General features: G+C 50.6%; 8 protein-coding genes across 8 annotated transcripts; 1 reads left to right on the top strand and 7 right to left on the bottom strand.

Moving 5' to 3' along the window:
- Positions 1-239: 239 nt before the first annotated feature.
- VC83_06280 (uncharacterized protein) lies at positions 240-1430 on the bottom strand. The gene is made up of 2 exons (XM_024469883.1): positions 1317-1430; positions 240-1124 (listed from the first exon to the last, which is right to left on the bottom strand). Exon 2 carries the CDS (start codon positions 1076-1078, stop codon positions 581-583), a length of 498 nt encoding a protein of 165 aa, XP_024324109.1. The 5' UTR covers positions 1079-1124; positions 1317-1430; the 3' UTR covers positions 240-580.
- A 542-nt stretch (positions 1431-1972) lies between these two features.
- IDP1 (Isocitrate dehydrogenase [NADP], mitochondrial precursor (Oxalosuccinate decarboxylase)) lies at positions 1973-5114 on the bottom strand. Its single transcript, XM_024469882.1, has 4 exons — positions 4796-5114; positions 4091-4715; positions 3505-4038; positions 1973-3451 (listed from the first exon to the last, which is right to left on the bottom strand). The coding sequence occupies exons 2-4, from the start codon at positions 4485-4487 to the stop codon at positions 3027-3029; spliced, it is 1356 nt and encodes a 451-aa protein (XP_024324218.1). The 5' UTR covers positions 4488-4715; positions 4796-5114; the 3' UTR covers positions 1973-3026.
- A 200-nt stretch (positions 5115-5314) lies between these two features.
- On the bottom strand, positions 5315-7076 carry VC83_06278 (uncharacterized protein). The gene is made up of 3 exons (XM_024469881.1): positions 6764-7076; positions 6507-6623; positions 5315-6444 (listed from the first exon to the last, which is right to left on the bottom strand). The coding sequence occupies exons 1-3, from the start codon at positions 6853-6855 to the stop codon at positions 5481-5483; spliced, it is 1173 nt and encodes a 390-aa protein (XP_024324217.1). The 5' UTR covers positions 6856-7076; the 3' UTR covers positions 5315-5480.
- A 24-nt stretch (positions 7077-7100) lies between these two features.
- On the top strand, positions 7101-8735 carry VC83_06277 (uncharacterized protein). Its single transcript, XM_024469880.1, has one exon. It carries the CDS (start codon positions 7148-7150, stop codon positions 8702-8704), a length of 1557 nt encoding a protein of 518 aa, XP_024324220.1. The 5' UTR covers positions 7101-7147; the 3' UTR covers positions 8705-8735.
- Positions 8736-9386: 651 nt separating this feature from the next.
- Positions 9387-11829, bottom strand: SED4 (vesicle formation at the endoplasmic reticulum). Its single transcript, XM_024469879.1, has 3 exons — positions 11446-11829; positions 9823-11382; positions 9387-9746 (listed from the first exon to the last, which is right to left on the bottom strand). The coding sequence occupies exons 2-3, from the start codon at positions 11367-11369 to the stop codon at positions 9425-9427; spliced, it is 1869 nt and encodes a 622-aa protein (XP_024324219.1). The 5' UTR covers positions 11370-11382; positions 11446-11829; the 3' UTR covers positions 9387-9424.
- A 930-nt stretch (positions 11830-12759) lies between these two features.
- On the bottom strand, positions 12760-17014 carry VC83_09635 (uncharacterized protein). Its single transcript, XM_024473048.1, has 4 exons — positions 16196-17014; positions 15234-16136; positions 14426-15181; positions 12760-14375 (listed from the first exon to the last, which is right to left on the bottom strand). Exons 1-4 carry the CDS (start codon positions 16815-16817, stop codon positions 13036-13038), a joined length of 3621 nt encoding a protein of 1206 aa, XP_024328816.1. The 5' UTR covers positions 16818-17014; the 3' UTR covers positions 12760-13035.
- Positions 17015-19565: 2551 nt separating this feature from the next.
- VC83_06275 (uncharacterized protein) lies at positions 19566-20257 on the bottom strand (the record flags this gene model as incomplete). Its single annotated transcript, XM_024469878.1, has 2 exons — positions 19566-19954; positions 20203-20257. 2 exons carry the CDS (start codon positions 20255-20257, stop codon positions 19566-19568), a joined length of 444 nt encoding a protein of 147 aa, XP_024324126.1.
- A 107-nt stretch (positions 20258-20364) lies between these two features.
- On the bottom strand, positions 20365-20781 carry VC83_06274 (uncharacterized protein; the record flags this gene model as incomplete). Its single annotated transcript, XM_024469877.1, has 1 exon — positions 20365-20781. One exon carries the CDS (start codon positions 20779-20781, stop codon positions 20365-20367), a length of 417 nt encoding a protein of 138 aa, XP_024324187.1.
- Positions 20782-24281: the final 3500 nt, after the last annotated feature.

Here is a 24281-nt window from a genome sequence, read left to right as displayed (position 1 = left end):
GGACCTCGAATACCGAGGCGATGCATTACTGGATTTGTAAGATGAAAAGGAAAGGGTATGCTCCCGAGTATGATATGGCAGAGCGGAATACCCTGTAGAGAGCTATAAGCCTGAATAATTCCTTCCTGTTCATATGGCCCCTGAAATAGTGAAATAGGGTTATAACGGAGAAATACAACATAAATACTGTCACCAACATATAGTTATAAGACAATGTGTTCTTCGCAAATGGTATCCATTTTTCATGTCGGCGTGACTTATTTATTTATAGTCAACTTTCGCTTTCGAGCCGTTTGACAGCGAATATCAGTTCAACCAGTTCTCCGTTTCTGACCTCGCTCTCAACTCTTTGACCAACGATCATGAGCTGGTTTTCACTCACTCTGATTTTGCACCGCGCCATCGGCATCCGGAGCTGGTACCCTGAGCATTGAGAGTTCATGGAAAACTTCGATGCGGCGGGCCACCACGTCATTTAGTATAGAGGTCATCTTTCCAAAGTTCCACGAGACTCTCTGTTCTCCGCCACCAGTAGACACCATCGTTCAACCCACCCCCTTAAGCCTGCCGTAACATGACTTCATTCCTCATCCAGTGCCTCCAGTAACACATCAACCATCTGGTCCGCAGCACTAACGGTATTCGCCTCGCGCAGCAACTTCGCATCCTGCCGCTTCAACTCATCACCAATCCAAGTCTGACAATTCCATGAGCGCTCCTTATTATTGATCGGGGTCTGGCGCAACGTATTCCGGATCGTCATATCATCCACCGTGGTGCGCATCGTCATCACAAAAATAATGCGCTCAAAATTCCTCCCCTCCTGCGGCTGCGCCTCATTCCAGCACTCCTCGAACTCAAAGAAGCTGGCCGCCCCACACACATGGCTCAGCAGGCTGCGCCCGTCCGAGAACTCGACCCAGAATGACGTATGCCGCATCGAGTACGAGTCGATCGGGTCGCCGCGGTTCACGACGATATACAGCGTCTGGCTGATCGAGTCGAGGGTGCTGTGGCTGGCGGAGGGCGCGACGATGCTGAGATGGTCCGCGCCATCTTGCTGGTGCGTGCTGCTCATGCCGCCGTCGTGGTCATGGTTTCGGACCTGGGACTGGGCGACTGTGCTAGCTTTCAGTATCAGTGTTGGGATCGCGCCAGAAATCATGGAATTCTGTACATGGAGTAGTAGTAGCCTGTCGTTTCAAGTGTGGGAGCCGCAGGGAGAGCTGGATGGACTGGTGAAGAACATCTGAGTCGCTCCCTTAGGCCCCGAACACCCTCAGCCCGCAACATTCAACTCGTAAATACTGACCGACCTTTGTTTAGAGCCACTTCCGCAGAGGCTATACTTGAAGCGTCTCTTCTTGGGCGGTTGCGTGCAGGCACAGGTGCTTGTCAATGCACTCCTCTGCTCCAGGTTGATACCCTCGTCTAGAAGTTATAGTACACGTTGGCTAGCTCCCCTTGGCTAAGTCGACATCCATCCATCCCCTCAATACCACGTGACATTCAACCCCGCTATACGCACGTGACATGCTAAGAAAGCCTGGGCTGGAAAAGCTGCCTCGCTAAGGGCGCGCTAGCAAAGCCAGCCGCGCCTGCTATAAAAGTTCTCGCGACTCTGCAACTTCCTCTTTTCTCTCTTCATCAAAAAGTAACAGAGCCAGCCACGACCCCCACCTTGATGTCACCACAGTGGATGGTTGCCAGCACCTTTCGCGAGGTGTGAGGCTCTGGAGAGGAACGCGCCAGATGGTGCCTTGATAGGAAGTTTGCTCCCGTGGGTCGGCTTCACTGCTGGCGAGGGGACGCGAATGTCGATGATGGGATACACACAACTATGTGATTTGCTATGTGCTTTTCGGAGCTATACACACGTGACATGGGAGAGATTTGGATTTACGAGTAAAATCACGGGGAGCCGTAGCTTTGGTGTGAATTAAGACTACGTTATTTTTTTGCACATCGAGCCTTCTGTGACTGATATGCTATGTGGTACTCGGGAATTGCCGAGTGAAAATGAACGCTCATATACGCCGGCTTTGCACAACCCGATGCACCCTTCCTTCGTCCATGGGGGTCCTTCCCTTCCACTTTTGAGGAGAGCGGGAGCTCTAAGGCTATGGCTATAATAACAAATTTGGCGCCGACCTCTAATTACTCGGCGCTATTGAGCACTACTAAAATAAAACTAAGCGAAATGCTGGCTTCTTATCCCTTTTTTGGGCGGCAGAAATATGGAGCCTGGATTTGATATTGACACTCTACGAACACTGCTAGTACTGGATGAAACAACTATGAAGACGAAGTACTGTATAAGTATGTACAGTAACGAAGTACAAAATCTTTATTATCACGACAAACTGAGCTCCAAACAAACCTGACATGTGAATTCCACACACCATCCAGGTAGACCTGTATCCTCCACACCATCCTCCTTTCCGCCGGGCCCGCCATAAAGTGGAAGAAAATACCTCGGGATCTTTAGCCACCCCTCACCACCTACATCACCCTCACGCAGTGAAGGCATTGGTTGGTTCGTTGGGTTACGCCGTTCGGCAATGGAGTTGATCTACCGGCAGCTCCAGAGTCTATATACAATGGATATCTCTTGCGTTTTAAACGCACCCTCTACCCTACGACTAGCCTCGCCTTCAAATTTCTTGGCGGCCCGAGACTCTATGCGCCCTTATATCACTATCCTCCTCCACCACTCTATGTGCGAAAATGAACGACCGTAGCGACGATGCTCGAGAGTGCTTGTCAGGACTTTCCGTATGACTCATTGAGTGCATTGTCAATGGGGAGCTAGAAATATACATTTCCAACACAAATCCCAAACATGCACGACTGGGCATCACCATTGGAAACGAGTTTATAAACCCAACTCCCGGCAATGCGAGGTGACAGGACACCAGCGCCTTCAGCTGAGCTGCCATGCACTTTAAGAAACCCAACAGAAAGACCTGACAAGAACTCAAGGACATCGCCGCCTAGGCCGGCTTTGACATGTACACACAAGACATTTACAGCGAGGCCTTCAGCGCCTTCTGCATCCGCCTCTCAACAGCCTCCATGTACTGCTTGGTGGTGACGTAGCTATCACGGCTGGTCTGTCCGCACGCAAGCGCCAGATCCTTGGTCATGATACCATCGACATCGACGGTATCGATACAGGCCTTTTCGAGGGCCTCAGCGAAGCTGACAACCTCGGGGGTGTTGTCGAGGGTTCCACGCTGGATCAGACCACGGGTCCATGCGAAGATGGAGGCAATGGGGTTAGTGGAGGTCTCGTTACCCTTCTGGTGCTCGCGGTAATGGCGAGTGACGGTGCCGTGGGCGGCCTCGGACTCGAAGCTCTTTCCGTCGGGGGTGATGAGGACGGAGGTCATTAGGCCGAGAGAGCCGAAGCCCTGGGCCACGACGTCGGACTGCACATCTCCGTCGTAGTCTGCAAAAAAATTAGTAAGTGGGCCCTCTTTGTGGGTGGGTGGGTGGACAAACTCTTGAGAGCCATGATGTATCCCCCGCTGGACTTCATCATCTGAGCGACCATGTCGTCGATGAGTCTGTGCTCGTACCATATCTTCTTGGCCTCGAACTCCTTGGCATAGATGGTGTCATAGATCTCCTGGAAGATGTCCTTGAATCTGCCATCATACTTCTTCAGGATGGTGTTCTTGGTGGACATGTACAGAGGAAGGCTCTTGGAGAGGGCAAGCTTGAAAGAAGCGTGGGCAAAGCCGGCGATGGACTCGTCGGTGTTGTACTGGGTCTGGGCGACACCACCACCGTTGAAGTTGTAGACCTCAATCTCCTCTGGCTTTCCTCCCTCTGGGGTGAAGACCATGGTGAGCTTACCCTTGCCCTTGATCACGGTATCCTTAGCACGATATTGGTCACCGAAAGCATGGCGGCCGATGATAATGGGCTTCTTCCATCCCGGAACTAAACGTGGGATTCTTGGGATGACGATGGGCTCACGGAAAACGGTTCCTCCAAGAGCATTACGGATGGTGCCGTTGGGCGACAGCCACACTATTGGCGAGTTAGTAAATTTTTCATGTGATATGTAGATTGTGATGCCTACTGTGCTTAAGCTTGAACTCCTCCACGCGAGCCTCATCTGGGGTGATGGTGGCGCACTTGACACCGACAGAGTACTTCTTGATAGCCTCGGCGGCATCGATGGTGACCTGGTCGTTGGTCTCGTCACGGTACTCGAGTCCCAGATCGTAGTACTTGAGGTCGATATCGAGGTATGGGTGGATGAACTTGTCCTTGATATCCTGCCAGATGATCCGGGTCATCTCATCACCGTCCAACTCCACCACCGGGTTCTTGACCTTGATCTTCTGGAATACCGTCATCGTGGAATATTGTAGTTGAGTGAAGCGCGCGAATGCGGATTTCCTGGAGGCCTGGGAAACGGGTCGAGGAGCGAGGGAGGAGAGTGTCCGCGAGAGAATTGTTCGAGAGGGGCTCATGATAGCGGTAAGAGAGGGGAAGAATTTCCTGAGACGTTAATGCAGTGTTCGGAGCAAGACTTATGCGCCGTTGGTGGTTGGCCGAGCGTAAAGTGGGATTGCCTCGGGAGTTCGGTCCCGTGCTACGCTACCTACCCGCGGGGAAATGCGTGGTCGAGGGAGTGAGAAATGGCTTAGGCAGGTATGAAACCCAAAGGGGAAGGCAGAGAGGACAGTTGAGGTTTTGGGCTGAAGGCGGAGTTAGTACTCCGTTGCGTGCTTTCTGGGGTATGACATGACATGATGCCTTTACGACTCTGAACGCGTACCAGGAAGTTATTTTGTATGTGAGCTCTCAGCCTTTTTCGTTGTTTCTCCCGCCGATATCGTAACTAATAGTGGGGTAAGGCAGTTGAATCGATGGAGAAGATACTGATGGAGTGGAGAACAAGTGGAGGTTTTGCAGTGTCGTCGTCAATCGGTTGAGACCCTTGGCTTAGATATGGAAGGCTGGGGATCATTGGAGGTTTGAATCCCAAAACAGCAGCTTGTTCAGCCTGTTATCCCGTTCATCCGGGTGGGCGCCAAGCTGTTTATCGCTTTTGAGTGTATAATATATGTAACTGTATAATTCGACGAATCGACGAATCGACGAATCGATCGATTTATGCTCCATACCATTTTCAAGCACGTATTGACCCAGTTGAGCCAAGTCTGATCCAGTATAACAGTCTGATCCAGTATAACAGTCTGATCCAGTATAACAGTCTGTCGCTGCCATGACATCACAATATAGCACTCTTGAACTCGATGCTGAAGAAAAACAGTATAAACATGCTTGGTGCTCAGTATCCGATATCATTCATCTCAACTAACCCCATGAACTCCTTTCTGAAGAAACCAGCCAAATCCCAGACCCCCCAAGCTATTAGACACACTCCTTCCCTCGCGACGCCATAAAACCCAAGTAGTAACAAATCCACGGCATACCAGCCACTCACAACCGTGACAGTGCTACTTCTCCACTGCCAGCACCTCATCCGCCATATCCACATCCTCATCCTTTTCAGTCTTCTCCCTCTCCTTCCTGCTCCCCGTGCTGGCTCTCCCTTCTCCCCTTTTCTTCTTCGCCGCCCTGCTAGATCCGCCCTTCGGCCTATACCCACCACCCTCATCAGTCGCCCCGCGCTTCCTCTTCCCACCCGACCCCGTCTTGTCCTTCACATACTGGTCGCTTATGCTCGCAAAATACTTCAGCCCATCCTCCTCAACGAACTCAACGACATCAGGCCTAGTCGGCGCCGCGATCGCCGCGCGCTTCCCGGCACCCCTCAACGCACCAGGCCGCGAGACAGCTTTCCCAGCCAAGTCGGCCGGCTCGTCGTCCTGTAGGAAGATCTTGGGCTCGTGTTCGCGGAGCCAGTTGTACACTGATACTGGGTTCTTGAATTCCAAATCTTTATCGCTTAGATGTAAGGGCGCGGGCACGAAATTTGGGTTACTGGTGTACAGCGTCGGTTCGGAGGGGAGGTCCAGGTTCGCGTCAATGACCGCGCAGTGCTCGTCGATGCGATCGGCTGAGAGATATGCGACAGGCTCTGGCTTGTCGGGCCCGATTTCGAGGTCCTTGGCGATGTCGGGTGGTACTCCGGGGACATTGCAGACGGATGGTGGCACGGTAGTAACCTCGTAGGGGCGATGGGGAACGTTTGCCATCATCGAGGCGAGGGATTTTTGCGGTCGAGGAGCGGAAGGTCGCTTGTCTGTCATAGAAGAATGCATGTACGCGTGAAGCTTGTTGTAAGATTCTTGGCCACGAGTCATGCCCTTTTGGTCTGGGGATGCAGCTGGAGTCGGCGGGAATAGTAGTGGAAGTGGTGCTAGGGAAACGTTTGGGGCGGTTGCGCTCAGATCGATTTGTTGGCCGGAGGGGAGGTTTGGGGAGTTGTTCATGTCGAGGAGGAGCTCGAGAAGGCCACTAGATGGAGTTAGTATGATGCAGGTATGTGAAATTGGGTGAGCGTATAGAGTTGGACGTACTCGTTTTCTAAAGCCAGACGTCTTGACGTCTCAGCAGCTTCTTGCTCTTGCTTGTAGAGCGACATGCTCAGGTTCATCTTCATGTCGAACTGATGTCGCATCTTGCGATACTTCTTCCTGATTGTGTCTTTTGTCAGCCAATTATCCCAAAGTGAGCACAATAATAGACATGATCGTGAAAACAGCTTATATATGGGCAGTGAATCGCCCCAAGGAACTGCTCCTGCCGTTGCGCGATCGAGAATGGTAGAGCGTACTTAAATGATTTGTAGGTCTCCTTTGACGCATCATGGTTGTCCGCATTACCCCCATCCATCTTCTTAAGGGGCGGCAACTCGCTTTCAGCCATCGTTGAACCCAAGGGGTTCGGTCCGCGGGTTGAAGGGGTGGTGAAGAGTCGTCAGCTTAATGCGTTTGAGTGAATGAAAGGTTGGCGCGAGCTTGTCGCGCCTCAAGTCCCGACCACGCTTTCCAAGCCGCTTTTGGGAGAATTCACACCAAGGCAGCGGGCCGGCGAATAGTTGATGCGGATAAGGCTGACGAGGGCGGGATTTGGCGTGCAAAAAACCGAATTTATTTTGTACTTTTGAAAACCACCCCGATTGTGCAACCAAGCTTTCACAAGACGCCAATCAACCAAAATGTCGTCTACTAAGGAAGTCAAGATTAAGAAGGAAAAGTTGGGCAAGAAGAGCAAGTCCGCTGACAAAATTGATGTTCCTGCCCCTGTCGAAACCAGTGAAGATGTTGTACCGGAAGATGCACCCGAAGAGGTGAAGCCAAAGAAGGATAAGAAGGAGAAGAAAGAAAAGAAGGAAAAGGAAGATAAATCCGAAAAGTCCAGCAAGAAGCGCAGGTCCACCACCGAAGAAGAACCAATCGCAGACTCCACCCCCAAAAAGTCCAAACGCACCCGCTCAACTGAAGACGATGCTGCTCCAACAAAAAGCGCCAGCCCACAGCCTGCAGCTATGGAAGTCGACAACGATGAAACCGAGCCCCCCTCCAAGAAACGCAAATCTACCACCACCGTCGACGGCGAAGAACTCGAAATCGACGTAACCAAGCCCCAACCCCCCTCCAAAAAAGACCTCCGTCGCCTCAAGAAAGGCAAGTCCCTCTCCAAAGCCAAAACCGTCTCCGACGTCAAACCAGCCCCCGCGCCCAAAGCCGACGGCGAGGAAGGTGCTGAAGGTTCTGGAGCCGAAGATGCCGCCGCGGCGGCCCAGAAGCCTGAGCAGGAGAAGCGCTCGGAGCACGGAATCTGGGTGGGTAATTTGCCTTGGAGCGTTAGTAAGGAGGACTTGAAGTCGTTCTTGATCAACCAGGGCCCCATGCCCGAGGAGGCCATTACGCGTATTCACATGCCGTCGCCTGATGACAAGAAGCCCGCCAACAAAGTCGAGAGCCGCTTCACGCGCACACAGCATAACAAGGGGTTTGCGTACGTGGATTTCACGACGGCGGAGCACACGCTTGCTGCTGTTGCGTTGTCGGAGGAGCTGCTAGGGGGAAGGAGGGTGCTGATTAAGAACAACAAGTCCTTCGAGGGACGTCCGCTGGTGGCTAAGGACGCAGCGGCGAAGAAAGAGACGAAGGCGCCGAGTAAGCGTGTGTTCCTAGGCAATCTGCGCTTCGATACTACAGAGGAGAGTCTGAAGGAGCACTTTGAACGCTGTGGACCCATCGAGACGTGCATGGTTGCCACCTTCGAAGATTCCGGGAAATGCAAAGGATACGCCTGGATCACCTTCGCTGATCTCGAAGCCTCAGCTCGGGCCGTGCGCGGCTTCGTGCTAGAAGAAGAAGACAACTCCGACGCCGACACCGACTCCGAAGAAAGATCCCTCGACGAAGACCCCGAAGACTACGCCGAGGCCGCCACAAAGTCGAAAAAGGAGAAGCGCAAGGTCCCCATGAAGCGCGTCTACGTCAACATGATCCAGCGCCGGCCCGTGCGCATCGAGTTTGCGGAGGACGCGCAGGTGAGGTATAAGAAGCGGTATGGAGCGGGGGGGACGAAGAATCCGGTGAATGCGGATGGGGAGGTGGAGAAGAAGGAGAAGAAGGAGAAGGTGGTTAGTGGGGTGATTGTGCCGAGTAAGAAGGCGCAGGGGATTGAGTATAGGACGGAGTATGCGCCGAGGTTGACGGGGGGGATTGTGGAGAGTAAGGGGACGAAGGTGGCTTTTGATTGAGGGGGTGTTGAATTGATATGGATACCCGATGCCTTTTTTTCTTGTTTGTGAATATGAATGTGCTGTGAATTGTCTATAATATCCGTGTTTTCTTAACGAAGCAGGTGATTAGAGGTTATGCCCATTTACTCGTTCACTATCAAGAGTCCTCACGAGGAGACCCAGCTTCTGCTGTCCTTTGGCTAAGGTATACGTCCCTGTCGACGAAACCAGCACTATTTCTTTCATGCGCTCAACATCCTCATCGAACCCAATTCGCTCCGCCATCTTCACAGCACAACAGACAAGTTCTCTCAGCTCCCTCACTTCTCGAGATATTTGCCACCAAAACGAGACCATTGATGGAACAAAGGCTGTAGAAAACACTGTCGTCACACCGCGTGTTGACAGACAGGATAGGTGTGACTATGCCTAAGGTATAACAGAAATTAGGCAAGCCTTAGAAGGACGCTGTAGGCTGTAGGGACGATATGAGGATGTGCCAATTGGAGTCAAGGCGCTTGATGTGTTTTACGAGAGAGAAACACAACAATCGCCATAGTCGGTCAGTTTGCCGCTGTTTCACAAACTTCAAATATCAGAAACACCAAAGACAATTTCAACACCGATGTCAATACAAATACGGTCACAGTCATGAACCTCAGTTGCGAAGGTAATATATATATATATAAAATATCCCCCCCTTCCAAAAAAAACGCTACACCCGACCTAAATTCCCCCCTACTCCCTCCTAATCCCCCTCCACCCCGCCCCCGGCGTACTAAACTCCAACAACCTCTTAAAATCCGGCGTCCCGTGCCCGGTAACCGGATCCCACCCCTCCGTCGCATTCCAGCTCGCGTACGGCACAACCGGCGTCGGCAGCTTCGAGTAGATGTCCTTGCCCGTGCACCCCGTCGATCCGCCGTGGGTGACGTCGTTCAGGCCCAGGTAGCCGATGGAGTAGATCCAGGGGTTTAGGAAGCCGAGGGGAGGGAGGTGGCGCGAGGTGCGCGCGTTGTTGAGGAGGGCTACTATGGCGGCGAAGGCGGGGGCGGAGGCGCTGGGGGGGGTTAGTTGGCGGGGTTCTGGCCGGGGGGGGAGAAAATGGGGACAATGGGGGGGGGAGGGGGACATACCTGGTGCCACCGACTAGAATGTCAGGGTTGGTCTTATTGGCAAGCTCATCAATGACATGGAATCTGTATCCCTGCGCCGCCACATCCGGGAACCCACGCCCAGCCGGGTTGTAAAGGCCCTTCCACCTATCACCCAGGATACGCAGGTACCCCTTCACAGCCTTATCCTGGTACTTCGGGCGCGGGAAGAGATCACTGAACCCCCCCGACGAGAACGACACCGCGCGCTCAGGCTGGACCTGGTAGGTACCCCCGACGGAAGTAACCCACGGGCACGCAGCAGGGAAGATAGGCAAGAAGCGCGTAGTGTTCTTCCCGTCATTAGTTTGGCAGGCGGATCCGACGCCCGTGTCACCCGACGAGAAAAGGACAGAGACACCGCGCAGCCCGAGCTCGCCGAACATGCTGCACACCTTCTTCGCGTACTTTGGCGGGACGGACTGCTCGTTCTCGCCGTAGGATGTGGTGATTGTCTGGGGTAGCTTGTCCTTGGGGAGCGAGAGGAGGTAGGTGATGAAGTCGAGGTAAGGCTCGTTCTGGCCGGTGGCCTTGTCGGGCTGGTCGAGATCCGGGACGAGCTCGCCTAAGCCGGCGGTGCTGTAGTAGGTTACGGGGATGTTGTAGGACATGGATACCGCGTACTGGACGTCGAGGTTGGCTTCGACGTCGTCCTCGGTGGTGTTTTGGGGGTTGGCGGGGCCGTTGACGCCGACGGAGTTGAGGGTTGCGCCGGCGGCGTAGGGGGCGTACTTCTTGATGAAGTTGTTCAGGTCGTTGACCTTGGCGTATTGGTTGAGGTAGCCTGCGACGCCGAAGAGAGACTTGCCCTTGGGATCGGCTTGGTAGTCTCCGACGTTGTAGAGAGCTCTGAGGCAAGCGGGGGTGATGGAGGCGTTGCAAGCCTTGACGTCTAGCTCGGTGGATGGAATAGCAGGGGCCTTGTTGTTGGTCGCAACGACGCCGAATACCGCGTTCATGGCGCTCACGTCATGGATGGTGCTGCGCTGAGCCATCATCCTGGAGAAGCGGGTGGTGGGCTGGATGGTGAGGACGTGCGGCGCAACTGAGCTTGGGAGGGAGTACTGGAGCGTGCGGATCATCTCCTTGTTATCCTCATTGTGCTTGTAGACGTAGAACTTGGTAGACAAGAGCTCCTCAGCCTGCGCAACAGTGGCGCGGAAGTTGATCCACTCCCCGTCGTTCTTGATCTCGGCAGCCGGGACGTTCGAGCTCGCCAGCCACGTCATGACCGACTCGGTCGAGTCGTCGCGGGGCTTCAGCATGTACTTCAGCTCAGCGCCGGTGAGATGCTGGCCGTACTTGGGGTGGTCGGGGGTCGACACGTCCAGGAGGGTTTGCTCGAAGAGTTCTTGGTTCGGGTGCACCAATGCCATGCGCAGGCTGACGATTGTCTCTGGAGCTGGGGTGCGAACTTGAGTCCAGCCCTCGGGCAACTCGTTCACAGACTCAAAAACCTCAATTGCCGGCTTAGCAAGGGCGCCGCCCACGAGGGACAGCAGCCCGATGACGATTCCTCCAGCGCGCATGATGGCAACTGCTCTGCGCGATTGTTAGTGACGTGTTCTGTGTAATTGAGCAGTGGTGGAATGCCTCAAGACTTACAAATGCTAGAGTATATCCTAACAATAAAGGAAGCAGATGAGAACGCAGGGGGGAAACAAACAGAGATGGAGGGGAAGAGAAAGGGTTCCACCTTATATACAGTCCGGACGATTTCTTTGACTTACAGAGGTATGCATCTGGATCACCGTCAACCCCCCCGAGTCTCTCGTGTCTGTGTCGTATGGCATCTGGGAATCCGAAAAGAGCAGGAGGTTAGACATGGTCGTTGATAGCGGAAGGCAAGGTAAACACAGGTTGCTGTAAGGTGTGCGCAGCCGATGTAGCACCCTCAGGGTCCCACTTGCCAAACCCAAACCCAAACCCAATTCCAATTCCAATCCCAATCCCAACCCCAACCCCAATCCCAACCCCAATCCCAATCCCAATCCCTGCATGGAGATACCAGTAGAGGGAGTACATGAGCAGACGAGGAGGGCAGGAGCGGAATGCATGAGATCGCCGCTATGTGCTAATGGGAAGGAGGTATGTACTTCGTTGTACTGGGAATGCTGATCTCGTTGGATAGTGCGATGAGGGTCGATGAGGATTAACCCCGCCATCAACCGCGGGTTGTCCGTCTTGCAACTGCCACTTCGGGCGGTAGTCCTAGTATAGTCCCAGTAAGAGGGCGACCGGCCGGCACCAAAGTTCCCTAGTGCTTGCGCGATCAACGAACGGCGACGAGGTGCCTGGAGTCAATATATTCACTCTTGCCACTTGCCAGCAGTACAGCCCTCGTACAGCAGCTGACTCCCGATCGACAAAGATCAACAACCCCTTTCTCATCACCACGCCCTCCTCCTCCTGTCAGCATCCCCTTTCCCGCTAAAGAATTGGGAAGACCTCATTCATCTTACTTCGTGCTCAGCAGAAAGCAACCCTAAACACGAGATCGATTGGTAACCCACAATATCAAAGCAGCTCATGCGGGGTGCCCTGAAGCTCGTGTGCTGACAGGAGCTACGGCGCTGTCTCTTGCCAAGGGGGAGATTGCTGTCTCGGAGCGCTGCGAGGATTGAGACAACGACCTTAGCGCCAAGGATGTGCCGTGTCCGAATGCACCGGCGTAAGACAGATGAGATGCAAGGCCCTAGGCCAACGCGGCACGAACGAATGTCATGCATGTTGGACAGAGGCAAGGTGCGTGCGTGCTGGCTGCGCAACCTCCCACCACCTAGACTCCGGCTGTATCGCATTTGAGCGCGACAGCAAGGTAGGTAGGTGACGAGAGGGTGGGAAGGGAATGTTGGTATAGACTGGAGGTAATGGCTTTTGGGTACGCTGGTGTTAAATTTGGATGAGTGAATTCCATCCATCTCTTTGTTAATTCTTTGCAATTCCATCTAAACTAACTTATATTGTCTTATGGCCAACCGCTTCGTTGGATCTTACGTGCTAGAATTGATTGGCTATTAAATTTCGAAATTCATGATTGGTTGCGTTAGCCTTGGACCCATTTATTGCCTTACGGGGCCTAATGGTGCTGTAATCGACAGGCTTCTATGAAGGGTCGTAAAAGAAGAGCTGTATAAAGGTAAGGCCCTTCCTCTCGGATCTTAGTCGACTGTGACTCTGGTCCATATTCCTACCTTATACCCCTAGCTCCGAGTCCGTAACAAAGTGAGCGCCAGCCGAACACCTATAGCCGCTATTCTGCTTAATCCATTTGAAGCCGGCAGGACAAATTCCCAGAGTCCTCAATTGCTGCTGCGCCTTCGCCTCTTTCCTTCGCTCTTCTTCTTCAGCCTTGCGCTGACTCTCTAGCTCGGCAAGACGCTCTTTTTGAGCACGACGCTCCATGACATGCCGAAGACGAGCCTTCTCGCGAAGCCGCTTGGCTTCTTGTAAGACAAACTGGTCTTTATTGTGCTTGATGGCTTGCTGAAAAGCTTGCTCGGACGCCTGCTCTTTCTGCTGGAAAATTTCGGTGTTATTTGCTGCATCAGCGCTTTCTTTGATGAGTTCTTGGTATTGCTTTTCCTTCTTCTTGGCTGCTTGTTTGTCACGCTGCAGTTGTTCCCAGACAGCGTCACTAACGCCAGAATCACGTTTGATTTCGTTTGTTGGGGCCGCTGGTGGCACATCCTTTGCTAATCGTTGAGGAGTCTCAGCCTCCGAAGTGTTCATAGCGGAGCTACTAGTAGCAGCCGTCTGGGGAGGTGGGGGTGCTTGGAAATTATGCATCTGAGCCATCATATCACTTTGGAGAGAGCTAGGTCGTATTTTGGTTGCGTCTTGCCTCAGTTTACGCTCAGAGATCATGTAGTCGAGGACGTTGCGAACATGATCCTCCGTGACGACGGTAATGGCTTTCTTCATATCGCCAGCTTTCAAAAGCTGGCTAAATATGCTCTTGGCGATTGTTTGCACGTCACGGGCGTTGGCCCAATTTGCGATCCTGCCGAGAGTGTCGAATTGGTCTAGTGTTTCCTGCTTGAAGTCTGGCGCGGGAACCTCCAAGGTCGACAAGTCCAAGTCTTTCTTTTTCTTCCGCATAACCAGCTGACGGCCTCTCAGCAATTGAATTAGTAGGTCGAGGCAGTCAGTAGGCTCCAGCCCACGAAATATTACGGCTTCTGGAAAGCGACTTGTGAGACCAGGATTTTGCGCCATCAAACGGTTTATATCATCGTCATAACCAGCCAGAATGACAATAAGCTTTTGAGCATATTTCAACTTTGTTAGACAATCCACGATTTCATCCATTGCTTCCTTGGCGAATCCGTCCCCTGCAAGGCGATAAGCTTCGTCGATGAAAAGGACTCTGCCCAATGCATTCTCAAGGACCTTTTGCACTTTGGGTCCAGTTTGGCCGACGTAGGATCCTACCAGTTCGGTAGCGGAGCACTCGACAACATCTGCTTTAGCAAGAAATCCCATATCGTAGAAGACTTTGCCCATTTTGCGCGCAGTTGAAGTCTTTCCAGTACCTGTAATTTATTAGACGAGTAAATATGTTGCTTGTAGTTCATTGACTTGCCAGGTGGACCGCGGAAAAGAAAGTTGAATGGAATCTCTTCCATAGGATCCATATCCATTGCTTTCAGCTCTCTCGCCGCATTTTGGTAGCCTTCGAGCTGAGATATGATAGTCTCACAACCAATTACGCCTTTAAAGAGCAGGCGGACATTTGTATCTGCACGTTCGCCTCGATCAAAGTCTTCGTCAAAGTCAATGGGCTGGAAACGCGAGAGGTCATCACCACCGTTCCCCTCATTGAGCCTCTGCTGCTGTCTAGCTTTGGCATGATCAAGGAGAATATCAACTTCACCTGCGTTACCAAAGTTAGGTCTATTGCGAGCCCGTCGTAGCACATCCATTGCAGCACGCTTGCCTAGGTCTGTTGTATTGAATGCTAATTTCCTAAGCTTGAGGTCAAAGATCTTTGCCATTTCTCCGTCGTCGAAATCTTCAAATACAAAAGCGGAAGCAAGGGGAAATCTCCTACTAAGACCAGGATTGACCTTCTGGAACATCTCTTCCATCTGCTCCTTGTAGCCTGCGAGTAAAACACATCGATCATCACCTGGCACACTCTGTACCTCGGACACTATGGTGTCAATCACTGCAGTCTTGTAAGGGTCGCTGGTGGAAGATTCACCCAAGGAACCACACAAGCCGTATGCTTCGTCTATTAGAAGAACTTTTCCCACCGTGGAGGCAAGGATACCTTTGGTTGTAGACTCGGATGCGCCAAGGACGTTGCCAACAAAGTCGGAGGGGTTCTTTACAACAACTGTATGATGTCAGCGAAAGTCACTCTTGACCAGTATTAGGCATGATTTTACCTTCACCATTTGATAAGAACCCAAGATCCGCCAGGACCTGTCCGTACATCTTCGCAACAGTGGTTTTACCCGTGCCAGGGGATCCAAGGAACACTTTGTTGAGGGAATACTCGATTAGAGGCGCCTCGTCTAGCTCGCGCTGATAGTTGGACTGAACAGTGCCGAATAAGGCCTGGATTGTTTTCTTGACAGCTGACAGGCCAATGAGATTCTGAAGCTGTTTCCAAGCCTTGGAGTTATTCAGCGCTTCGGTAGGCTCAGGGCCGAGGAGGTCAGCACTGGTGAAAAAGAAGTCGTCTGGTTTTTCCCCGGCACGCCTCTCCCTCGAGATTCGGACTGCTTGTCTGCTTGCGATATTGGAGAGGGTATTTTCCATGTCGCGCGCATTTCCAAAGCCCTCTCGTCCTCGGCCTCGACCAACGCGCCGTGCAACAATGCGAGCGAAGAGACCGCCTGGCCCATCTTCGACCTCCATTCTGTTGTCATATCTCTTGTTCATTTTATGGGTTAGTATCTGCAGTAACTCGTCGTCTTCGTAGTCCTTGAATTGAAATTCGTGTGGGAAGCGACTTAAGAAGCCAGAGTTATGTGCGAAGAGCTTTTCCATCTGTTTGTTGTATCCAGCGAGAATGAAGACGACCTTTCCAGCCAAGTTATCCACTTCTGCAAGAATGAAGTCAAGAATAGCAATTCCCCCAAAATTACCGCCAGATGCTAGTTGGTATGCTTCATCAATGAATAAAGCACCACCACCATTATTCTGAATATCCTCTAGCTTCTTCATGCAACCAGACACCCCTTCATTTGCGAGAGCTGCGCCTGTCGTCTCGACAAATTCACTCCCGGGCAAAGCTCCGACAGAAGTGAGGAACTTGGCATAGAGCCGAGAGACAGTGGTTTTGCCTATGATTGTCAAGAATTGAGCTCGATTATTATTACAAAAAGGAATAGTAATTGCTTACCAGTTCCAGGATTGCCTAACAGAGAGGCTCCAAAGCGTTTGTTTGACATATCGAGGCCTTGACGCACAGCAGTATCCACCTCCAACTTGATCGCAAGAAACCTGTCTTTTACGTCTTCCAAGCCAATCATACCCATCAAATCATCAAGAGCTTCGTTGTCTGCGCCTTCGTAGCGTTTGAAATGCTCCCACTGCTTTTTTGCTGATGACCAGTCTTCTTCGTTCTCCACAGCCACTTTCTTGCCCGACGACTTAGACGCAGGAGTCGCTTGTGGTTTGGTGCAGGACTGTCGCTGCTTTGCAAGATTATTTGCTGTTACTTTTAGATTGGCTAGGTCCTGCTTCTTTTGCTCGAGTACCCTAGCCGAGTCTTCAGCCTCACGGTGATCTTGTAGAATGCGTCTCTGGTGATCAATCTCAGCTTGATTTTCCGCAAGTTGTGATGCATAAGCAGCCCTCTTGGCATCACGTTCGGCATCGAGTTGCGCATTTCGCTTTCGAATTTGTTCTCTCTGTCGATCTTCCTCTGCGCAAATCGCACAAGCCGCCTGAGACTTTGAGCAAGGGCGCTGGGATCTGTGCTTCTGCGAACAGACAGCCTGAACCAATGCGTGGCATTTCATCTTGGAGTGATCATATATTTGATGGCATTTGGAAGGGCAGTAATGAGTACCACAGCTTAATTGTGTTCCGCTTTTTCAAATTAGCTAAATAAATCTCTGTGTCGAGCAGGACGATTTTACCATGGCTCCGAACATCCGCCATCAGGACATTCAATGTCAAAATCACGAACCGCCTTCAAAAGGACTTTTTTGTGCGGATGCTGCTGACACTGGACTGGAAGACCGTCATATAGATGACCGTTCTCCTTCATGAAGTGCAGGAATGGCGTCCATGCTTGATCTGCATTGCGACTCTTGAGGAAGGTTTGCGCATTGCCAATCATGATGAGTCCGTCGCGGGCTCGAGAAAGACTTCCCATTGTCCGCATATAGCGCCTCTATTAAATTGAAGGGCACCTGGGGCTTGGGGGTGTCCATCGAATTAATGGATGCTATGTAACTCTCGGCGAGTTCAGTGCTGATTCGGGGGTGCAGGCGGCTTGGACCTAACAATACCCTCGCCCTACTATTAAGCTTGACTTTCTGCTGCATTACCAAGTCCTGGTCTCTTCGGCTCAGAATATCTGCCTTCTGGTTATTTTTGCCCGTGGTGTACGTAATGCAGAAGTTGAAGTCGGAGAGTAGCTCCATCCATCGAACCTGCTTCACGGTGAGAACCTTGGTAGACATGAAATATTCGAGCGAACGGTGGTCAGTGTACACGTCGACTCGGTGGCACACCGAAGCCAACTCGGGCCTCCATTTTCCGAAGGCCTTTACTATTGCGAATAGTTCCTTGTCGTGGATCTCCCAATTGATCTCATGTCCGGATAGGACATGACTGTAAAAGCTTACGGGGTACCATCGCTTGTCAGGGTGTTCTTGAGACAGGACACCAGCTACCACTCCATCAGAGGAGTTGGTCTCCAGCTTCGTAGGCAATTCAGGGTTGAAGTGGTGAAGTGCCTGTACCGCTAAAAGTTGTCGTCGCAATTCCTCGAACGCATCCTCACATTCGTCTGTCCACCGGAACGGCTCTGAGGGAGTAGTGATGGTGGTGAGGGGCTTTGCTATTTTGCCAAAATTACGAATGAATTGTCTATAGAAGCCACAGAATCCCAGGTAGGACTTCACACCCGTAACAGTGGTCAGTCGGATCCAGTTACGAAGGGGTTCAATTTTGTCAGGGTCCGCTTCGACACTGGAGGTAGTGAGAACATAACCCAAGTATTTTGTCCTGGTGACGTTGAACTCGCATTTCTTCAAATCGGCTTGGAGTCCAGCTTCTCGGAGACACTGTAGGACCTTATGCACATGCTCTATGTGTTCCGTAGGGTCCTCTGAATAGATTAGGATGTCATCTAAGTATGCGGTACAGAAGTCGTCTAAGTATTGCATCAGGACGTCATTCATATACTGCTGATAGGTTGCGGGACCGTTCGTCAGTCCAAATGGCAGCACTTTGCACTTATAGGATCCATAGCGAGTCTGAAAGGTCGTGTACTCTTCCGAGTCGGGGTGCATCCATATACGATGGAAGGCTTGTCTGATATCTAGCTTCGTGAAGATTTTTGCTTTCGACACCCGTCCTAGTAGTTCGTCGATACGCGGGATGGGGTAGGGATCATTCCGGGTGAGACCATTTAACTTCCAGTAATCGATGCAAATCTTAATTTGCCATCCGCTTTTTTTACAAATAGGATAGGGGACACGAAGGGGCTGTTGCTGTTAACGATGAATCCCTTTTCCAGGTTTTCCAGCAGGTATTGCTTGGTAGCCTTAAGCTCTTCGGTGCCCTGTCGATATAACGGGGAGAAAGCGTTTGGTAAAGGGGCTTCGAGCTGTATCTTGTGGTCGTATATGCGGTGCGGGGGAATTCGATCTGATTCCAACTTCGAAAAGACATCGGTGTACCTCCGGTGCATATGCGGAAGCTTCTGCTGGATGAGGCGGAGCGTTTCTTCGTCCTCTACCAACTCCTTTTCATGAATGATCTGATCGATTTCGTAGATGCTAGTCTGAAAAAACTCGGAGTCGTTTTGCATCATCTCGTGGTGGAAAGCATTTGCACTGATTTCGCATATATGCATGGGCGTAAACCTATGTACTAGGGTTTTCTGTGGTGGGGGAGAAACCTCCTGGTTTCGTGGTGGGTTCGATGGCGTATCGGTGATCTCTTCGTAGTCGGAAGTTATCACTTTCATTTCCATCGAACGTCCGCCTGCGCAGCATCTGTCTTCGCGGTGGATTGCGAAATCCCGGCGATTCGCATCCGACTGGTATGCAGGATGTTTAATGGACGTTTGGCGTGAGTGGTAGGGCAAGGTGATCTCCTTGCTCCAGCTAGGAGTCGGCGGGTACTCCTTTGGCCATACTAACCGGCTCTTTGCAGAGTCGAGTAGTATTTGGAAGCGGCTGAAAAGCTTCTTCCCAATTATCACATCTTGTGCTCCGAGGTCCAGGAGTACAAAGGGGCAGTTATATATTCGGCGTCCTTCGACTGTTAAGTGTAACCGAATATACTCTGATACGTGGCCTTGGATTTTGCGCTGAAATCCACGTATGGGTACAGAGTAGGGTAGTTTCCGTATAGGGCTCTGAAGCGCTTTCGACAGTCGTATTGCGAAAGGCTTGTTAATGACGAGGTAGCTGTTTGCTCCTGTGTCTGCTAGGGACTTTGTTTGCACCCCGAGTCCATTCATACTCAGGGTCGTGTCGACTAAGAACTGGGTGCCTCCCAGGAGTTCTTGTAAGTCTAGTCCTCGCAGGTCACATTTGCGTAGACCTAGGAAGGAGCCTTCTCCTAGGCCTCATTGTTTTCCTCGAGGGATGCATCCGATTGAAGTTCCACAGCTTCTTCCCATTGTTCTTCTGCCTCGGGGTCGTTATGGTCCATTTCCTTGATAGTAGCATTAAGGGGGCATTTGTCCTGGAAATGGCCGGGCTTGCCACACTTGAAACAGTTTCCTGAGGGCGCAGGGACTGCGGTTCAGACGTTGCAGTATGGCTGGCTTGGGGAGGAACGTGGTTCGGGTGAACAGAGCGGATGTGGCTCGAGTCGGCTTCGACGCCGACGATGCCTTTGCCGTATCCGAGGTACGTGTGGACGTCCTTGCGAGAGCGGGTAGCAGATTCAATTCGTTGTTCCGGCGCCATTCCTGATCGAAGGCGGTAAGTTCTCGTACCATGGTTGTAACGCTGACTTCTAAACGATAGAAGACACAGAGGTTCTCTTGCGTAAAGGTTTACTTATCAGAGGAGGCAGGGGATCAGACACAAAGGCTTCAAGTAACACGTTACTAGTATATAACAAATACTGTATTGAGTTGAGCACGAAGCTCCTATCTAAGGAAATACTATCTACTTATATAGTGGCGTCGTGCCTAGTGGACTCTTGGGAACTCACTCGAGTCCTCGGAGTCCTGGACTCTTAGACTCTTCTCATCATCCTGCGAGTCCATCACGTGCCTAGTGGACTCCTGGGAACTCACTCGAGTCCTCGGAGTCCTGGACTCTTAGGACTCTTCTCATCATCCTGCGAGTCCGTCACGTGATACTTTCGGAACTACTATTCCCCGCTGCCCCTCCAGGTACCAGGGCCGGTCTCATGCGACCTCCCTCCTTCCTGTCCTGTAGTTGGCCAGCCTTCTTGTTCCGTCGTAACAATGGTCTGGTATTCTCCATTCCATTGGTTTTTGATGATCGCGACGCGGCTGCGGAATTGGGGAGTCAACTTGTTCCACATGTAACGAAACCATTCCGACTCGGAGACTTGTCCTGTGATAGCTGCACTTTGAAAACGAGCCTTGAACTCTGGGAAGGTTTCGCTAGCATGCCCTTTCTCTCCCATTTGCAGGTCGTCGAAGAGGTTCCTGGCCTGCTCCGTCTCGTTGCCTGTGAGGTAGTATGAACCTAGTAGATCCATCATCTCCTCAGCACTGCGGAACCCATGCGTAGCGAACAGGTATTGGGGCTCTAGTGTCATACTGACATTCGTTGCACTCAGTTTGCTATCAAACTCAAGAGCAAACTTAGAAATCTCCTCCTCAAACCTACAAGTCACTATACATATTTTGGCTTGTCACACCAACAACAAGAGCAATACTACTCAACAATTGCTACAACCCTCTATGATTCATTACACGTCATTGCTCCTTAGTTACTGGGCCAATATGACCACATAGCATATCTCTACAACCCTCTATGATTCATTACATGACATCACTCCTTAGTTACTGGGCTAATACTACACATGACATATCTCTATCAACTAGAGGCCTAGGAACATGAACGATAGCTCCAAAAGCTTCTACAACCGTCTATGATTCATTACACGTCATCGCTCCTTAGTTACCCACAAGATTGCTTAAGTTATGACATAATCTGTCTATAGGGGTTCTCTGACCTTGGACCTCCTTTCACTTCCTATAGGCTAGGAACCTAGGAGATGGTTCTATGGGATTCTCTTACATTGACTACAGTTACCAAGCCTGGTTAGTCATGGAAAGTCTTGGAAAATGAGAGAACTACACTCCTTTAGCATAAATAGGATTGCCCTTTCCTTAAGAAAGGGCAAGCAGACAATACAGTAAATCGACTATCACATACTTCCACGTCTTTTCCAAGCTTCCAAGCATTGATCTTGTTACTCCTTGTTTCTGAAAAGTCAGTGAGGTGCTAACCTCTGACTTATCCTTGAGTTCTCAGACTCAACATTTGTTACAACTTGTCTAAACCACTCCACTACATCATACACCTGATTGCTGCATTGTTGAATAGTCTAAGCTACGACCCTTTGGCTCTTTTTCCTAAGACAGTGTGTTGTCTTAGTAAAATCATCCCTTCCTTGGGTGGCTAGATTCTCACATCTGGTGCACCCACCATTACAACTTGGTCTTGAGGGGATAAGTTTACCCCTAAGTCCTCTGTAGTACGAGGGTTGCTTAAAGATGCTGCTATAAGCTTTGTGGAGTCTAGCAGAGCCTTTGTATTTTTGAGAGGAGATCTGTTCTTTGATTAGCCCCTGAGACATGTTTTATAACAAAGTCAAAACCTCCTAGTTGTTCATGTCATGGTTCACCAAGGCATAGGGTGCCAGTTGGGTATTATGAATTAAACTCAATCTAGAGAAGAAAGGAAAGAGAAGAGGAGCACTCGAGCAGTGGCTCGATCTATATACAGCTATGTTGTTGTGGAGTTAATTCTCTTTAGCAAGACCAGTTCTGAGAATTCACTCCACAACTGAAAACTTTGCTCCAACCCCGGAAAGCTCCCCACACCCCTGAACCCCCACTCGAGCTGCAAGGCGCACTTGATATCGTAACACTACCCCCCCCCTACTCCAGAGTTGATCTCCTGATCAAGAAATCCCATTTTCAAAAAAAAAAACAATTGTCTCCAGCTCTCATTTTGGTTTCTGAGGGTATTTTCTGTGATATGCTTAAGTAACTTCTGGAGAATTTTCGAAGCTCTCTGCAGTATACCATGTCTCATCCGGTGGATAGTTCTTCCAAGCTGCCTTGTAGAAAAGTTTCTTTCGAATAACTTTTGAGTCGAGGATTTCGTCCACTTCCCACTCCTCTTCGCCATTGACAATGACTGGAGGCCCTGGCTCCTGTTGCTGCCCTTCGATTGCATCATTCGAGTTGAGTCTTAATAGATTGGCATGAAAGACTGGATGAATCTTCATGCTGTTTGGAAGTTTGAGCCGATATGCAACTTGCCCAATTCGCTCTAGAATTTCAAAAGGTCCCACTTGCTTGTGGTCTAGCTTCTTTGATGGCCTCTGTGTCTTTATATTTAGAGTTGAAAGCCATACTCTGTCTCCCACTTGATAGCGTGGTGCAGGTTTCCTTTTCTTGTTTGTGAAATGTTCCATTTTTGCTTGCGAGAGCGTGATTTCATCCTGCAGAAACTCCCAAACCTTTGCCATGGTCTAAGCTATGTTCTTGTGCTCTTGTTTGGCTTTGTGATATGCTTTCTGCTCTGTATCGAAGCTTATTCTTGGTTTATAGCCCTTGTTCGCAAAAAACGCGCTTGTCTTGGTTGCATCTGATGGCAAACTGTTGGCAGCAAACTCCGCCATGCACAAGTACGAAACCCAATTGTCTTGAAGATAGTTAACATGAGCTCGCAAGTAGCGTTCGAGCTCTGCATTGAATAGCTCAGTCTGTCCATCTGTTTCTGGGTGGAAGGCATTGAAAGTTTGGCTGAAATTTTCCAAATTTTGCAGAGCAAACTCCAGACTTCTGCAATGAACTGAGGACCTCTGTCTGATATTATCGAGTTTGGTAGACCATGGTGCTTTCATACATGTCGAAGTAAGAGCTGTGCTGTAGCTTCTGCAGTAGCCCTTCTTGTCCAGCGAAACATGGAATGAAATGTCTTTCTTTCGTCAACCTGCATGCAACAACCAAGATAGCATTATTCCCTTCACAGACTGGTAATCCTGTCACGAAATCCATTGATATATCCATCCATGGTCGACTTTCAATAGGGATTGGTTGTAGAAGTCCATTGTAGGCATCTCGAGATGGCTTCGATCTTCGACAACTATGGCAGTTTTTGACATATTGAATTATTGTTTTGTCCATGTTTGGCCAGTAATAGTGCTGTTTCATGACTCGCAGCATCTTTCCAGCTCCTGGATGTTCCATAGAAGGTTGTTCATGAACTTCTCTCAACAAGTCCACCTGAATGATTTTTGGCACCCAAACTCGATTTTGATATTCTAGCATGCCGTTTTTGAGTTTGCAATAAGCATATGTAGTGTAGCCTTGCAGAATTTGTCTTCCAGTTGAGACTTTTGGATTTTCTCAAGAATTGTCATTTCTCTGATATGAGTTTCCACTGGAGCTAGCTGAGCTGTTTGGCCTTGTTCTTCGAGTTTCTGAATGTCTGGATGTAGCCTCGAAGGTGGTAGCAACACCTGAAGCTGTTGCTTTTGTCGATCATCCTCATCATTGCCTTCTGGTCTGTCACCAGGCCTTCGAGTCAAAGCATCTGCTTTTCCATTTTGCTTCCCAGGCCTATAGATGATCTGGAAGTTGTATCGAGAGAGGAATTCAGCCCATCGAGCTTGTCTTCTTGTCAGCTTCTTGGTGGACATGAAGTATTCCAAGCTTTTGTGATCAGACAAGACTTGGACTGGAAAATCTGTCCCTTCAAGTTCTGGTCTCCATGCTTCGAAACATCTGATGATTGCAAGCAATTCCTTGTCATATATCTCGTAATTGCATTCTGCAGGTGCTAGCTTTTTCGAGAAGTATGCCACTGGATGTAGAACCCCTTGATCATCTTTTTGTGACAAGACTCCTGATTAGATGAAATCTGAGGAATGTAAGGATGCCTTCTCGTCTCTCACTCTAAGGAGCAGACTCTGAGTAGCTGCGGGTCATGTGTGATCATTTGGGCGGGCTAACCGAGTCGGATGGGTTTCAGGTACTTGAGGGAAATGACTCACGAGGTTCCCCCTGGTCACGTGTG

The sequence above is a fragment of the Pseudogymnoascus destructans genome (genome assembly GCF_001641265.1).
Source record: "Pseudogymnoascus destructans isolate 20631-21 unplaced genomic scaffold scaffold_10, whole genome shotgun sequence".
NCBI classification, from domain to species: Eukaryota; Fungi; Ascomycota; class Leotiomycetes; order Thelebolales; family Thelebolaceae; genus Pseudogymnoascus; species Pseudogymnoascus destructans.
The sequence above is the reverse complement of the archived record's forward strand: the minus strand, read 5'-3'. Positions and strand labels throughout refer to the sequence as shown.